Source organism: Neomonachus schauinslandi, chromosome 10, assembly GCF_002201575.2.
Source record: "Neomonachus schauinslandi chromosome 10, ASM220157v2, whole genome shotgun sequence".
Lineage (NCBI taxonomy): Eukaryota > Metazoa > Chordata > Mammalia > Carnivora > Phocidae > Neomonachus > Neomonachus schauinslandi.
The window spans coordinates 48,361,769-48,375,045 of NC_058412.1; the positions used below are offsets into that span (position 1 = coordinate 48,361,769).

At 55.3% G+C, this 13,277-nt stretch overlaps 2 protein-coding genes across 8 annotated transcripts; one reads left to right on the forward strand and one right to left on the reverse strand.

Moving 5' to 3' along the window:
* The first annotated feature begins 441 nt into the window (after positions 1 to 441).
* LBX2 (ladybird homeobox 2) lies at positions 442 to 2,281 on the forward strand. 3 transcript variants are annotated; one of them, XM_021699228.1, is made up of 2 exons: positions 442 to 663; positions 1,715 to 2,281. In XM_021699228.1, exons 1-2 carry the CDS (start codon positions 459 to 461, stop codon positions 2,092 to 2,094), a joined length of 585 nt encoding a protein of 194 aa, XP_021554903.1. In that variant the 5' UTR covers positions 442 to 458; the 3' UTR covers positions 2,095 to 2,281. The 3 variants fall into 3 exon arrangements, 1 of the variants encoding a protein (XP_021554903.1); XR_002480841.1 differs by lacking the exon at positions 1,715 to 2,281 and adding an exon at positions 833 to 884 and having other exon boundaries at positions 576 to 663; XR_002480842.1 differs by lacking the exon at positions 442 to 663 and adding an exon at positions 897 to 956 and having other exon boundaries at positions 1,715 to 1,754.
* Positions 2,282 to 5,077: 2,796 nt separating this feature from the next.
* On the reverse strand, positions 5,078 to 13,106 carry TTC31 (tetratricopeptide repeat domain 31). 5 transcript variants are annotated; one of them, XM_044918509.1, is made up of 13 exons: positions 13,049 to 13,106; positions 12,797 to 12,885; positions 9,522 to 9,624; positions 9,160 to 9,401; positions 8,907 to 8,990; positions 8,352 to 8,414; positions 8,177 to 8,251; positions 7,864 to 8,052; positions 7,557 to 7,608; positions 7,375 to 7,465; positions 7,145 to 7,286; positions 6,828 to 6,929; positions 5,078 to 6,645 (listed from the first exon to the last, which is right to left on the reverse strand). In XM_044918509.1, exons 1-13 carry the CDS (start codon positions 13,086 to 13,088, stop codon positions 6,346 to 6,348), a joined length of 1,572 nt encoding a protein of 523 aa, XP_044774444.1. In that variant the 5' UTR covers positions 13,089 to 13,106; the 3' UTR covers positions 5,078 to 6,345. The 5 variants fall into 5 exon arrangements, with proteins under 5 accessions (XP_044774444.1, XP_044774443.1, XP_021554784.1 ...); XM_044918508.1 differs by having other exon boundaries at positions 7,858 to 8,052; XM_021699109.1 differs by having other exon boundaries at positions 7,858 to 8,052; positions 8,177 to 8,257; positions 8,358 to 8,414; positions 9,160 to 9,624.
* Between the last annotated feature and the right edge of the window lie 171 nt (positions 13,107 to 13,277).

The window sequence follows — 13,277 nt, forward strand, 5'->3', positions numbered from 1 at the left end:
TGATCTCCCTCCTCGGAATTTTGCAAATCCCCATCCGCCGGGGGTCGGGGAAGCAATCTTATTGCCGTCTAGTTTATGAGCCAGAGCCACGGCTTGGCGGGGAGTCAGTGGCACACAGAATCTGGGGCCGTCCAGGAAGGGTCCAGCCTGAATGTGCACCGGGCCGCGCCCCGCAGCGCGGAGCAGCTCGGCGGCACGGTACGGCAGGTTGTTCCGGGGCTTCTCTCCGAGCCTCCCCACCCTGTAGAAATACCGCTGCCGGGATATCTACCAGCTCCAGACCTACTGCGGCCCCGAGTTGGGGGCTGGGGGCGCAGGAGGAGGGGCACACGGGGCTCGGGCCCAGCGCGGAGGGCGGGTCCGAGGCGGGGGGCCCAGATCGGGAGCCGTGCGCCGGGGCCCAGGCAGCTGCGGAGCGGATCGCAGCCGGCGGCGGGACCGCCACAGCCGGACCGGCCATGAACTCGGGACCCGAGCCCCGGACACCCCGGACACTCTTCAGCATCGCAGACATCCTAGGCCCGAGCATGGTTCCCCGAGGACCTTCTACGTCTCCGCTTCCAGAGTCGAGCCCTGGTCCCACGTCGCCTCTGTGCGCGCTGGAGGAGCTGACCAGTAAAACTTTCCGCGGACTTGACGGGCACGCTCCGGAGTCCTCTGAAGGTATAGCGCCCGCGAGGTCGCGCACTTTGACTCGGCCTTCTCCCCATCTCTCTCCTCCAGGTCCGGGTCTCGAACCTTCGTTCACCCTGGCCCCAACCCTAATCTGCCCCCTGCCCTCAGCCCACGTGCTGGGACTTGCATCTCCCGCTCCTCACCTCCCCTCCGTTAGTTCCCAGGCTCCGCGGCCGCTCCTGGAGGCCGCCAGCGCCGAGGGGAAGGGCCGGTCTGTCGAGAACTGAGTGACCCGCGGGTCGGTGCGCAGTAGGCGGGGCAATCGCGACAGAGAGAGACCGGTGAGAAGGAGACAAAAGGCCTGAGCCGGAGGCCGTAAACGAGTGAGCTAGGGCAAGGGCGGTGCAGAAAGTGCTGGGAAGCGAGGCTCGGGCCTCTCCGGGTGACCTCGCTCCGCTCCACGCCGTTCTCTTCTGGGGAGGGCACAGGAGCAGAAGGTCCTCGGGGCGGCAAGGGTCGGGGGACTACGGACTTCGCCTCTCCTTACGCTTTGATCCCCCATACCTCCCTTTTGGGCTCGAGGAGGAGGCGCCGTGTCATATGTAAACCGAGAGTGCCCATCAGGACCCGTGAGTCTTCAGAAGGGCATGATCCGGGTCCTAGTAACACTCATCATGCCGGGCTAGCTGCCCCTATTTTGACCATGGTCGGGCCCCACCTCGGGTGCCGGCCCCAACCTATAAGCCCGATTATCCTGGGGCTCCCGAAAGGTCAAAGGTCCCGCCCCAGATGGCCTGCCTCTGCGCCAGGTCTTCTCTGGCCCGTCCCGCCCTCCTCCCACTCCCTCACCTCCGCAGGATGCCCTCAAGCCTGCTGCCTCCCATACCCAAGTGGCCCGTTCCACTTTATGCCCCCCACTCCCATCTCGGCCTGAACCCCGGTTGGGTAAGCGACCACGGTTCTGGCTCCCGTCTGCCTTCTCCCACCTCTGCCTCCCCGACCCCGGCTTGAGCTCCGCCCCCCCCCCCCCGCCCCGCGCCCCGCCTCAGTGTCTCCTTCTCTCAGGCTAGAGACTGACCCCCGCCCTATCCCCCCGCAGGCCGTGCCGCCCCGGGTGCGCTGGGCCTTGGCCCCGCCGGCCGCAGACGCCGAAAGTCACGCACGGCGTTCACGGCGCAGCAGGTGCTGGAGCTGGAGCGACGCTTCGTCTTCCAGAAGTACCTGGCGCCTTCGGAGCGCGACGGGCTGGCGGCGAGGCTCGGTTTGGCCAACGCACAGGTTGTCACGTGGTTCCAGAACCGGCGCGCCAAGCTCAAGCGCGACGTGGAGGAGATGCGCGCCGACGTGGCCTCGCTGAGTGCTCTGGCCCCCGAAGTCCAGTGCCGCCTCGAGCTGCCGGATGGCGCCCCAGGCCCCGGCCCCGGCCCGCCTGACGCCGGGCCCCACCTGTCAGAAGAGGAGATTCAGGTGGACGACTGAAGGCAAAGCCGCCGCCAGCCCCGGGCTCTGGGTCCCCGGACTCCTCACCTCCGTGCGCCGCGCCCTGTCTGGGTTCCGGGGTGGAGGGAGGGTGTGGATCCGGCCTCCTCCGGCTCACAGTCCAGACGCTCGCTTTTCCCAATTGTTGAGAATAAAATTGAGACTCAGTCGCATGAGTCGCATGAGGCCTCCGTCCCGGAGCGGTAAGAGCAAAATCTGCCGATGATGATGCAGATTGCGCATTTGGCTGAGCGCTTTAAACGCGGTGTCTCCTTTAACCCTCAAAGCAACTCCATAAGGTAGGTGATATAATTATGCCCATTTCACAAAGGCAGAACCACTAGGTCAGGATTTGGACCTAGGCATCCTGCCAGACTTCAAAGCCAGTGCTTGTCAGCCCGGACAGTGCTCTGGAAACTTCGAGCTGAGGGGTAGGAGATGGGACTCTGGTAGCTGTGGGCCACCCACCCCTACTGACTGCCTTTGGTTGCAGGACTCCACCAGGCCTTTGATCCCCACCCCACCCCACCCCCAGACCTTGCTCCTAACCTCTAGGTGGCCCCAGAGTGACAATGACCTGCCTGATTCTACCCTTTCCCCACCCTGAGGTTACTTGTCAATGGGGTCCTGACCCTTCTCCTACCTCCCCTGAAAGAACCCTATACTGAGACGGCTAAGTGAAGCCCCGAGGGAGAAGCGGTGAAGCCCCAAGGGAGAAGCGGCACAGCCCTACTTCCGGGACCTCTGCCCTGCATTTGGGCAGGAAATGTCCCCACCAGGATGGTGGCCTTGGCAGGAGGATGGGGAGGCCGGCTGAGGCGGAGCTTGGAGTGGCAGCTTGGGGCATTGCGGGTGGAGTCAACAGCCTACCCCCACCGGTGGACATTTCTGAGACTAATTTATTCTGCGGGTAATTAATCACCCTCTGGCAGTGTGATGGGGAGGGAAGAGGCCTACCACTATGCAGGGCCATCCCTGCTGATCTTCAGAAGACCATGCTTAGGCTCTTTCCTGGTTGCCCTCTCTCCGTGTCAGTACTTCCTCCCCCCGTCAGACCTTTCCATGCTTCTGCCCAGATGCCACAGTCTCATTCTCAAGAATGCTTTGAGAGTGACCCTTCCAGGAATCAAGGGGAGTCAGCTAGGGCCTCAGTTGCAGGTGGAGGTTCCAGGAGAGGCTCTTCCAGGGAGAGTGAACAAGGCTGGGAGGCAGAAGGGAACCTTGTGCTCTTAGACAATAGCTACCCCTTATTGAGCACAATTTAAGTGATTTGCATGGATTAATCTTCACAGTAATCCCAGGAGATAATGAGATTTTAATTTCATTTTAAGTGTAAAGAGACTGAATCACAGCCCAAGAAGTGTGGGTCATGTCCTGAAGCTTGTAAGTGGTGGGGCTGGCACTAACCTGCTTCTTGTCTGACTCAGGGGCTCATGCTTTCGGCCACTACAGGTTCTGTCCCTGTAACTGTGACTGGGCCTAACTGAAAGAAGAAAACGGTTTACGAAGAAAGCAGAGGAGAAAGGGCTAAAGGTAGGAATTTAGGCATTGTACTGTAGATAGAGCATGGTCCATGGAGGTTTTAGAGAGGAGAGGCATGACAGCAGTGTTCGAGCAGGCTCATCTGGCTGCAAGTGTAGGGTAGACTGGGAACTGGCGGGGGCCTGAGGTAGGAATGTTATCTCTGGTCACTGCAGAAGGTAAGAGCCGAGGGAATTCAGGGCCAGACTTGGGGGGTGGGGGAGGCTGTAACGAAAGGAATCTGTGTGATTATCCCAGTGACCAAAGATTGCTTCCATCAGTGACAACCTCACAAACCTGGGCAACTGGAAGAAAAATGGCATCATGGGAAGAAATAATGACTACTGTTGTAGAGCTAAGAATTTGTCAGCCATTGTGTACAAAAAGTATTCTTTGCACCTGTGTTGCCCTTTCAATACACATAGACAACACACACACACACCCTGATTCTGGCTCAGGGCCCCTCCTTATTCCTTTCATCCCCTTCCTAAGGCTGCCTCTCTGGAACCTTTAGAGTGACTGACTCATCCTAGGACTTTCCCACCTTCCCAGCTTCAGCACGAAAAGTCCCACACTCCAGGAAATCCCAGTCCCAGGTTGGTCACCGTGCTTTCCAACCCTAGGGACTCAGAACTCTGGCTGCTGGGTTGGAACCCCAGTTAGCAGTGTGAGTGTGGGGCAAAATGGGGACAAGGTGTCAGGAGTCCTGTGGCTCTCAGAGATAGTCCAGGACTCAGAGAAGTCCAGGATAAGTCAAGGGATACTGGGGAGGGGACATTTCTTTGAGAGGCTTGAAAAGCAAGGAGCCGGCTCAGCTTCAAAGCAAAGATACCACACAGTGGTGGCGGGTGCCCATTCTTTGAGGAACCCTAGAGAAGTACCTCCCTGCTGCCTAGAACAAGACCACATGAACAGGACTCTTATGGAATCATCATAATATAATCACCCCTCAAACAAACACAACCACCTCTCCCCAACTAGGCATGAGCAAAGAACTTCCAGAGCAAGTAATTCTTGTTAAGAAGGTACGATTTAGTCAAGGTAATTGGCTCTGAGCCATAATCTCCCTCCACTTGAGGCCTCCCAAATTCCTGTCCGGTGCTTCTACCTCCCATAATCAAACCTTTGATGAACAAAACTCAAGCCTCTCCCACCAAAATGGCCTCTAGATAGTGTATCCTCTGCCAGGTCGTAGAACAAGTGGGTGGGCATTAGGATCACCCGGAGGGCTTAAATGAAACGCAAATTGCAGGGCCCCACTGTTGTACTTTCTGATTTAGAAGGTCTAGGGTGGGGCCTGAGAATGTGCATTTGCAGGAAATTCCTAGGTTGCTGCTGGTCTAGGGACTACACTTGGAGAACCACAGACCCAGAGCTCTGTATTTTGTGACATAAGCAACAATTCACTCATAGTCACTTCTTTCCACTGTGGGGGAATCATGAATATGTAGGACCGTTGCAGATAAAAACCAGTTTATTTAGCACACTTTATGTACCAGGCACTTGGTATTTTCTCACACTCTGACTTTCAGTCCTCACAACAGCCCTGTGAGGTAGGGATTGCTCCCATTTTACAAATGAGGGACCTGAGGCACAGATGTTGAGAGACCTGCCCAAGGTGACTCAACTCATGATGGCAGACTTCATTCTGCTATACGGTATTTAAGGAGCCTACTCCGTAAACAAAAAGAATTTGGGAAAACCCTATATAAAGGAGGTTTTTCAACATCTCCTATACAGGTGTGAATGGTGTTGAGCAAGACCATAGGGCGGCAAGAATCATTTGTCCTGATGAATGGGCAAGGCATTCTGAGAGACCAAGAGTCCCCTGTAGATCCACATTTCAGTGAGCTGAGAGTCCCAGGCAGGGCTAGGGAGGAAGCAGCCAGGCGCAGCTGCCAGGATCTTAGAGGAGAAACCACAAGATCATGATTCTTGCGCGGCAAGTAGGGAATGACAGCCTTCTTTGGGGGCAGTGACCCTTGGTGGAAATACTGAGTAAACTGACATGAGGAAATGCTCATTACAACACCCAGTGCTGGAGCGGGGAAGGAGCACGGCCGTGGGAGCAGCACCCTAGGCACCTGCTGAGGTCCCATCAGCAGGAGAGCCAGCAGGGGGGGCATGTGGAGATGCGCAAACCCTGCCACCTCCAGGCAGATGCTGGTAAGGGACTTCCCAAATGTCAACCCCCGTGACTCTTCTAGCAGTTGGAGGAGGTGAGACCACCGGGCAAAGGAGAAGTCAGAATGTGCACCAAATGACAGGAAACAAGGCAGGAGGGGCTGGGGCTAGAAGAAACAAGGTGAGGGCTGGGCTTAGGAAGATGTGAGCATCTATCAAGATGAAGGGTGGGACTCAGGCCTCATTCATCACCTGAACCTGTTCCTGAGCATAGAGTTCTGCTGGTGAATGAGTCCCCCAGAGCCAAAAAAGAGAGCAAGCCCTATATGCTCCCTTCTGGGTCTGTTTTAGTCTGAAAACCTGAACTTCTGTACAGTTCCCTCTGTAGCCTTGGTGGATTTTATTTTTCTTTACTGCCCCCAGAGGAAGCCATCTGCTTCAGAATCAAAGTGGACATGGGGCTCCTTTCTGTCATCAGGTCTCTGGGGCAAGAGGAATGGCCACCAGGGGTTTCTTTAATTATGGCTTTAGACTACAAGGTCTCAAGGTATGCAAGGAAATGGGGGATGCACACATGGCCTTGTCCTGTGAGGGAAAGGTCCTCCATCATCTGGCCTGAGGTAGATGCTGGGGCCGAAGTCCCAGGATACCAGGGCCATTTGAGGCGCCCAGGAGTTGGAGAGGGTGGGGTCTTCTGCTCCGTGTCTGGGGGAGGGGTGAGTTGGAGTGGCTCAGGTGACAAGGGGGATGATGCAGGGGTGGAGACAGAAGGCCAGCGGCTCTTGGAGCAGTGCTTGGAGGGTGCCTGACAGACAGGAGGCTTGAGGGGCCCAGCCCAGATTGGGAAAATGGCTGCGGGAACCCAGTTGACAGATGTGGCTCCCTGATTCCTCCTCTCCGATCTTGCTGAGAAGGGAGAGAGAGGGGCACCCGTTACTCCTTTTTAGCAGCACAGCCCAAGCTCCCATCCCACCCATTCCTGCGCCAACTGCCCGCCCGAGGCAGAAGGGAGCAGCACTTGCTGTGGAAATCCCAGCCAGTTCTCCTGCTGGCCCCTCCCAGCACGCCAGTGGGCCTGGTTCCCTTACCAGAGCGAGGTGCAGAAGGCAGGAGTGGAGCTCCCGGGCTGCATCAGGCTGGGAGCCGCCTCTCAGCGTCTCCTGGAACACAGCAGCTGCCTCCTCAAAACGCTTCAGTCCCAGAGGGATTAGAAAGAGGAAAGTTTAGGTATCAAAGGGGTGAGGGAAATCAAAGCTGCCCCCTCCCTCAAACTGGCCTCAGCTCCCAGTACCACTGACACCGTGGCACTGGTACTAGGAGCTCTACCAGAAGATGCCAGCATAGACGCAATCCCTGCCTCATGCAACTCAAATTCCGCCTACGCTTCCAATCTCGGACCCCTTACCTGCAGTCCCATCAGGGCCTTGCCCAGGCGGAAAAGACCCCGGGGCCAGCCAGGTCGCAGGGTAAGGGCCACCTGGGCATCGGCCAGGGCCCACATGGGCTGACCCAGCCGCTCGTGGCAGAAAGAGCGGTTTCCAAATAACCTGATAAAGACAAAGTGGCCGAAAGTCTGGATCCTCAATGCTTTGCCTTGCCCTGGCCTCCCAGCACAGTGGCCAAGCCCCCACTCACCGATGATCCCGGGGGTTGAGCTTCAAGGCCTGGGTGAACAGAACCACAGCCTTGTGGTAGAAACCATTCTGGGCAAAGCTGGTACCCAACGCTGAGGAGGAAAGAAGGTGGGAGGGTTCAGATGGGGCTATCCCCGGGACGGCAGGGTGAGGAAGGAGAGAGAGAGAGAGAGAGAATCTCACTTGCCAGCTCCCGGCTCTGGTGTAAGGCAGCTTCCAGCAGTCCCGGAGATGCCTAGGGACAGGGAGCAAAGTCAAGTAGGACTCAGGCCTCAGCTTCCCCAAATCCTTCTCCTTTATTCAGACAATGAATATTGCAGTCAGCATCACCCAACTTACGTAATTCTTATGACAGTTCTGCCAGAGGGTATCAGCCCTGCCTTCCTGCAGAAGGAACTACCCAGGGTCAGGGTGCCAGTGATGGAGCCGGACCCCAGGTCTCTTAATCCTAGAGCCACAGAACTCCTTCTACTGGTCACCTCACCTCTGCCTTAGGACTCTGCCTGGGGCTCCCTTCTATTGGAGAGCTCGCTTCCTCCTGGCCCATCTTCTCTTGGGGGCTCTGGCTTTTGCCTCGAGGCTCCTGGCTCAGTCCCTTCTCTCTGCGGGCATTGGGAGGCCAATCCCCAACCTTGCGCAAAGCCAGAGACACGAAAGTGCTAGATAGATCCAGTGAGTCCTGTGAGCAGAAAGGAAAGTTAGGAGAGGGTGGGGATGAAGTATGTCCTGGAGTAGGGGGAAGGGAAGGCGGGGGTGGGGGTGGGGTGGGCCGAGACCAAGAAGAGAAGGAAGGGGACTCTCACCTCTTCCTCACCACACCGTCCCTGAGGAGAGTTCCCGGGGCTGGATGGGGGGCTCCCATCCCCATTCGGGGTGGCCTTGACCTGGAGGGAAGGCAGATGGGGATCACCCTGAGCTGCCTGCCTTCTCAGCTCCCACCCTCCTTGCACCTAGTGTTCTTCAGACCTGCCTGCAGACACTCACCTTGGGCTCCCCACCCTCCTGCTCCAAGCGCTCCTGTCGCTTGCGATCCTTTTGACGCTGCAAATAATAGAGACGATGATGCTGATGATGTGTTTTGAACACTATATGTAAACACGCAGACACACACACACACACACACACACAACTTGTATCTTGAAGCCAATTCTTTACGTGAACAGTAGAGACTATAGGTTGTGTACTGGGTTAAGAGCTTTGCATACACTATCTCATTTAATCTCTGCAGGTCCATGAGGTAGGTTTTGTTGTTATCCTTGTGTTACAGCTGAAAAAGCAGACAGGAGAGTCACCAGGCAGAGGTCTCCCAGTAAGAAAGAGGCAGACTCCAACCCAGGCGGTATAGTGTGACTCCAGAACCACCACGCCGTATGGCTTCCACAAGACCCTCACCTCCAGGCTTCTGAGCCCCTGGGCCCTCTCGCAAGAGGATCCACTATGGGCCACCTTGAGTTCTCTCCTGTCCTCACAACGTGTCCCTCTTTCCCTCTCCCAAATCCCTCTGGGTTCCCACTCCTCCTGCCCTCTAGCTACCTTCTTCTTGAGTCGTTTCTTCTCTGCTTTCTGTTTCATGCGCTCCTCTTCAGCCACCAGCTCCTCAGCCAGCTGATTGGCTTCCTGGAGAAGGAAAGGCAGGTGACAGGAAAAGAGAGAGAGCGACTAAGAAAGCCAAAGGGAGGCCAGCAGGATGGAAGGACACTGAAAGGTCCTAATTAGGGGACAGATGAGGGAATGTGGCATCCGGAAGAGCACTGGGAGAGGTGAAGCCCCTTGCTGACAGTCTCACCTCTTCGGTCAACAGGAGCTTCTGGGGCATGGCCACCTGAAGTAGGCTGTCTGAACCACCAGGGGCAGAGGCAGAGGCAGGGGCAGAGGCGGGGGGGCTAGGAGGGCAGGGCTCTGACCCTTGGGGAGGATATAGGAAGGACTTTCGGAGACCACAGTAGGTACCCAGTCCCTCGACCCCCTTGGCCATGTCACTCTGTCCAGGCGTTTTCCCCTCATCACAGAAATGTTCCAGGAGGTAATCTGTCAGGAGGGATAGGGAGAAGGGAAAGAAAAAAGGTACATGAGAGAGAGGAGCATCTGAGGGCCAGCCCCCCCAGGGTACCAGCCTCGATCCCTGGGCCCGGCCCCTGCACGCCCCACCATGGTGCCACAGCTGTAGCCGCCCGCTGCTCCCGTCCATGTGGATCCGGTGCAGGCCCCGGGGATCACTCTCCACAAGCCGTCGGAGAAAATCCACTATGTCCTGGGAGGGGGAGGGGAGGGGAGGCTGGTGTTGGGGGCAGCTCTAGGAGAGAACGAGGGGCCTGGCTGGGTTGACCCCTCCACCATGGCGACCGCAAACCAGCCCCCCAGCCTGGAGAACCTTGCTGGCTGACCTCTCCCCACTCAGCGCCTGAAGACACGCTTCTCTGGTTTTCCTGGTATATCAACTCCTTCACTACTCTCTTGCTCCCAAGGGTTCTGTGTGGCCCTCAGCCCAGCCTTCTTCATCATATAAGATCTCCTCCCCTTGACCTGCCACTAGGTTGGCTACACTGAGACTCAGAAAGAGACTTCTTACCTGCTCTTCCAGCTAGGCCCCCTGTCATATCCTTGAATATGGGCAACCCTATAGAACCTACTCTGGAGCTACCTCACGCCTAAATGAGCGCAGTAGTTCCTGGCTGGCCTCTCCCCTGCATGTCATATGTTTTCCCCAAAACCAACCTCTCAGCAGTTACTTCCCTACTCAGAAACTTCCAGTAATCCCCCACTGCCAGGCCCATAGGCAGGAATGAGTTTAGCTCCTCAGCCTAGGATTTGGAGCCTTCCAAAAAGCTCCCTGGCTGACCCTCCTAATCTTCCCCTGTAATTTGCTCCTGCTTGGCTGCTGTTGTCCCTCAGTTATCAGGTTCCTTCTGGTGTTGGGATCTTCCCTCCAGCTGCCCCCAAAGCCCTCCTGGCTCGGAGCTTCTCACCACACCTTGTCTCATCTTCAAGGTCCAGTTCAAATTCCATCTTCCCTCAAACCTCTTCATCTCCAATGATCTCTGCCCTCATTCAACCAAGCTGTACTCATACAGTCTGTGCTGTACAGTTTAGAACCTTATTATCCACTGCTTTGTACTGCTCTCTCAATTGGCGAGAAGCATGGAACTGGAAAGAACACTTTGCTGCTTGCATCTTAGTTCTGGCTTTGCCACTGTCTGGCTGTTTGATTTTGGACAAGTCATTTAACCTCCCTGAACCTTGGCTTCATCATTTACAAAATGAGACAAGACTCTTCAAGGCTTCGCCTGTTACATTCTGTGGTTCTTAGGAGAATCATTTCCTCAGTTAGTGTCAGCTTTGGAGGAGGACAGGAGTCATCTCGTCCCTGTGTGGCCTATTCAGGCCTAAACAGAGCACACACCTGACTAGCTGGTGGCCCACGACTGAGAAACTTAGAAGCCACATGAAACTCCAGAGGGCTAAACTAACACATAGGAAGGACTTCAGATCACGGAAGTATAGTCAACTTTCTAAACAGTTTTAGAGGCAGGTATCCTTCAGGAGATAGTCCTGACTCAACAGCATCTTCATGGACACTGCTTTGTGCAGTCATCAAGTCTTACACTCAAATTCAATTTCCTCGTGGGTTTAATTCAGCTTCCTAACTGGCCCAGTCTAGCCATTTCTTTCTTTCTTCTTCTTCTTTTTTTTTTTTTTTTAAAGATTTAACTTTATTTATTTGAGGGGGAGAGAGAGAGAGAGAGCACAAGCTGGGGGAAAGGCAGAGGGAGAGAGAGAAGCAGGCTCCCTCAGCAGGGAGCCCGATACGGGGCTCAATCCCAGGACCCTGGGATCATGATCTGAGCCAAAGGCAGACACTTAACTGACTGAGCCACCCAGGCGTCCCCCAGTCTAGCCATTTCTAAAAACAAACAAAAAAGGAATTACTTTGACCTTCTAATTCTCCCCAAAGCACAGTCTATGCTACTCTCTTAATTCACCACATGGCCAAACACGATCTGCTCCCCAGTCCTCCATGAATCATCTCCTACCCTCTGGCCCCACCTCTAGCTACAGTGATCAGTGGTCTCCTCTAAAGTTCCTACAACACACCAAGTGTGCTCCTATCTCAGGGCTTTTGTCCTTGTTACTTCCTCTCCCTGGAATGCTCTTTCCCCAGTGAATGGCTCACCCCTTCAGATCCCTGCTTAAACCTTTCCCAGGAGGCCCTGACTACTCCCTTTAAAAAGAGAAACTCAACTTCATTTAGCACTTCCCATCCTTCTTGTTTTACTTTTCCTTGCATTTTTCATATTTGGCATACTATATTGTTTATTTGTTGACTGGCCGCCTCCACTAGATGCTTCTAATTCATTGACTAAAAGGTTTTTGTGTTTGGTTTACTGCTGTCTTCCCAGTACCTAACACAGTGCCTGGTACATTGGTGGTGCTCAGTGTGTTGAATGAGCAAAGGCACAGAGATTGGTGAGGAGACTATTTTATTAGAGATGCAGCCAGGAGCTGGGTCTGAAGAACCCTGTGTGACCCAGTGAGTTTGGACTTCATCTTGTCAGTGATGGGAGTGGGCCTGATCTGGGGAGTGAAGCACTCAAGGGAAACAGTACTGGGGAAGGAGATGATTCTAGGGGTGGAATGTTTAGTTAGGAGGCCCCTATGACAGAAAGAATGAATTCTTAAACTAAGGCAGTGGCAGCAGGAGCAGGAAAGGAAATGATGGGCTTGAGTCAAGAGACATTTCCAAAGTGGATTTTAGTGACTGACTAAATGTGTGAGATAAAGGAAAGGGAGGATTATATACAATGATTCTCAGATTTCTGCATTAAGTAACGAGATGTCAGTTTGCATTATCAGCCAAAACTGTTAGAGGAAAAGCAGCCAACTTGCAAAGTAGATGAATTAACTGATGGACTTGCTGAGTTTGAGGTTTTGGAGATACCCAGGAAGCAGCTGGAAACACTGCTTCTCAAGTGCTCCCAAATCTGATGCTGTCCCTCCCTCAATAACCCTATCACCTACTTGAGGACATCCAAGCCCTTGTGCCAGACAAAGCATTTCATGCTACTTGCTGCCTTTTCCCCACTTCATTTCTTACACCACTCAGGTCTCACTTCAGTGAGGTTCTCTAAACTCTTCCTTGCCTTGGTGTCTTTGCTCGCACTCTTCCCTCTGTTCGTAAGATCTTACCCTAAGGAACTCCCACCCACTCCCCAATTCTCAACTCAGAGACCCTCGTCCGCCCAATCCTGCCCACTTCCACCACCCTCCATCTGCCAAGCGCTCCTCCAAGCCCGAGCCCGAGGCCACGCCTTCACGGAGCGCTCGGAGCCCAGTGGGCGCCCGGCTGTGGCGGGGCTCAGCACAGCTGGCTGGAAAGAGGCGTGACCAAAATAAACAGGGCAAGGGGGAGCTCGGAGTCCTTTTACCTCGGTGCCGTAGTCCTCAGGACCGAATTCCTGGCAGAGTTTGGGGACAGCAGCGACCCCCAGCGGGCAGCCAGGTCGCAGAGGACAGTCTATAGTAAAGGAAGGCGGTGGCGCGTGAAGAGGCTCGGGATGGATGGGCCGGAGCCTTCCGCCCACCGCGTGAAGCACAAGACCCTACTGAAAACAGGTAGACCCAAGTGGGGCTGTCCCTCCCCTCCTGGACCCCCTTCCCGTCTTGTCACACCGGCTTACTTAGCTTTATCCGCCCCACTGTCTTCGGAATCGGCGCCATCTCCCATCAAGAGTGACCCGAAAGTGAAAGAAGGTCTGGCATTAGATACCGCCGGGGGGCGGAGTAGGACAGAGTAGGCCGCCATCTTTGTTAGGGGCAGAAGCCTCCGATTACGGAGCGCGAGAGAGTCCACGACGGTCCCAGCGGCTCCCGGGCTAGAGATGACGGCTCTTGGGACTGGGCGGAGTC

What these genes read in the sequence shown, in the direction of transcription:
- LBX2 (XM_021699228.1), top strand. Translation starts at nt 459, where the DNA reads ATGAACTCGGGACCCGAGCCCCGGACACCCCGGACACTCTTCAGCATC. An exon ending in CGCTCCGGAGTCCTCTGAAG is followed by an intron (nt 664 to 1,714) that starts GTATAGCGCCCG and finishes ATCCCCCCGCAG; the next exon opens with GCCGTGCCGCCCCGGGTGCG.
- TTC31 (XM_021699109.1), bottom strand. Translation starts at nt 13,088, where the DNA reads ATGGCGCCGATTCCGAAGACAGTGGGGCGGATAAAGCTAA. An exon ending in CCAGAGCCGGGAGCTGGCAA is followed by an intron (nt 7,466 to 7,556) that starts GTGAGATTCTCT and finishes TTTCCTCCTCAG; the next exon opens with CGTTGGGTACCAGCTTTGCC. An exon ending in AGGCCCTGATGGGACTGCAG is followed by an intron (nt 6,930 to 7,144) that starts GTAAGGGGTCCG and finishes CTGGGACTGAAG; the next exon opens with CGTTTTGAGGAGGCAGCTGC.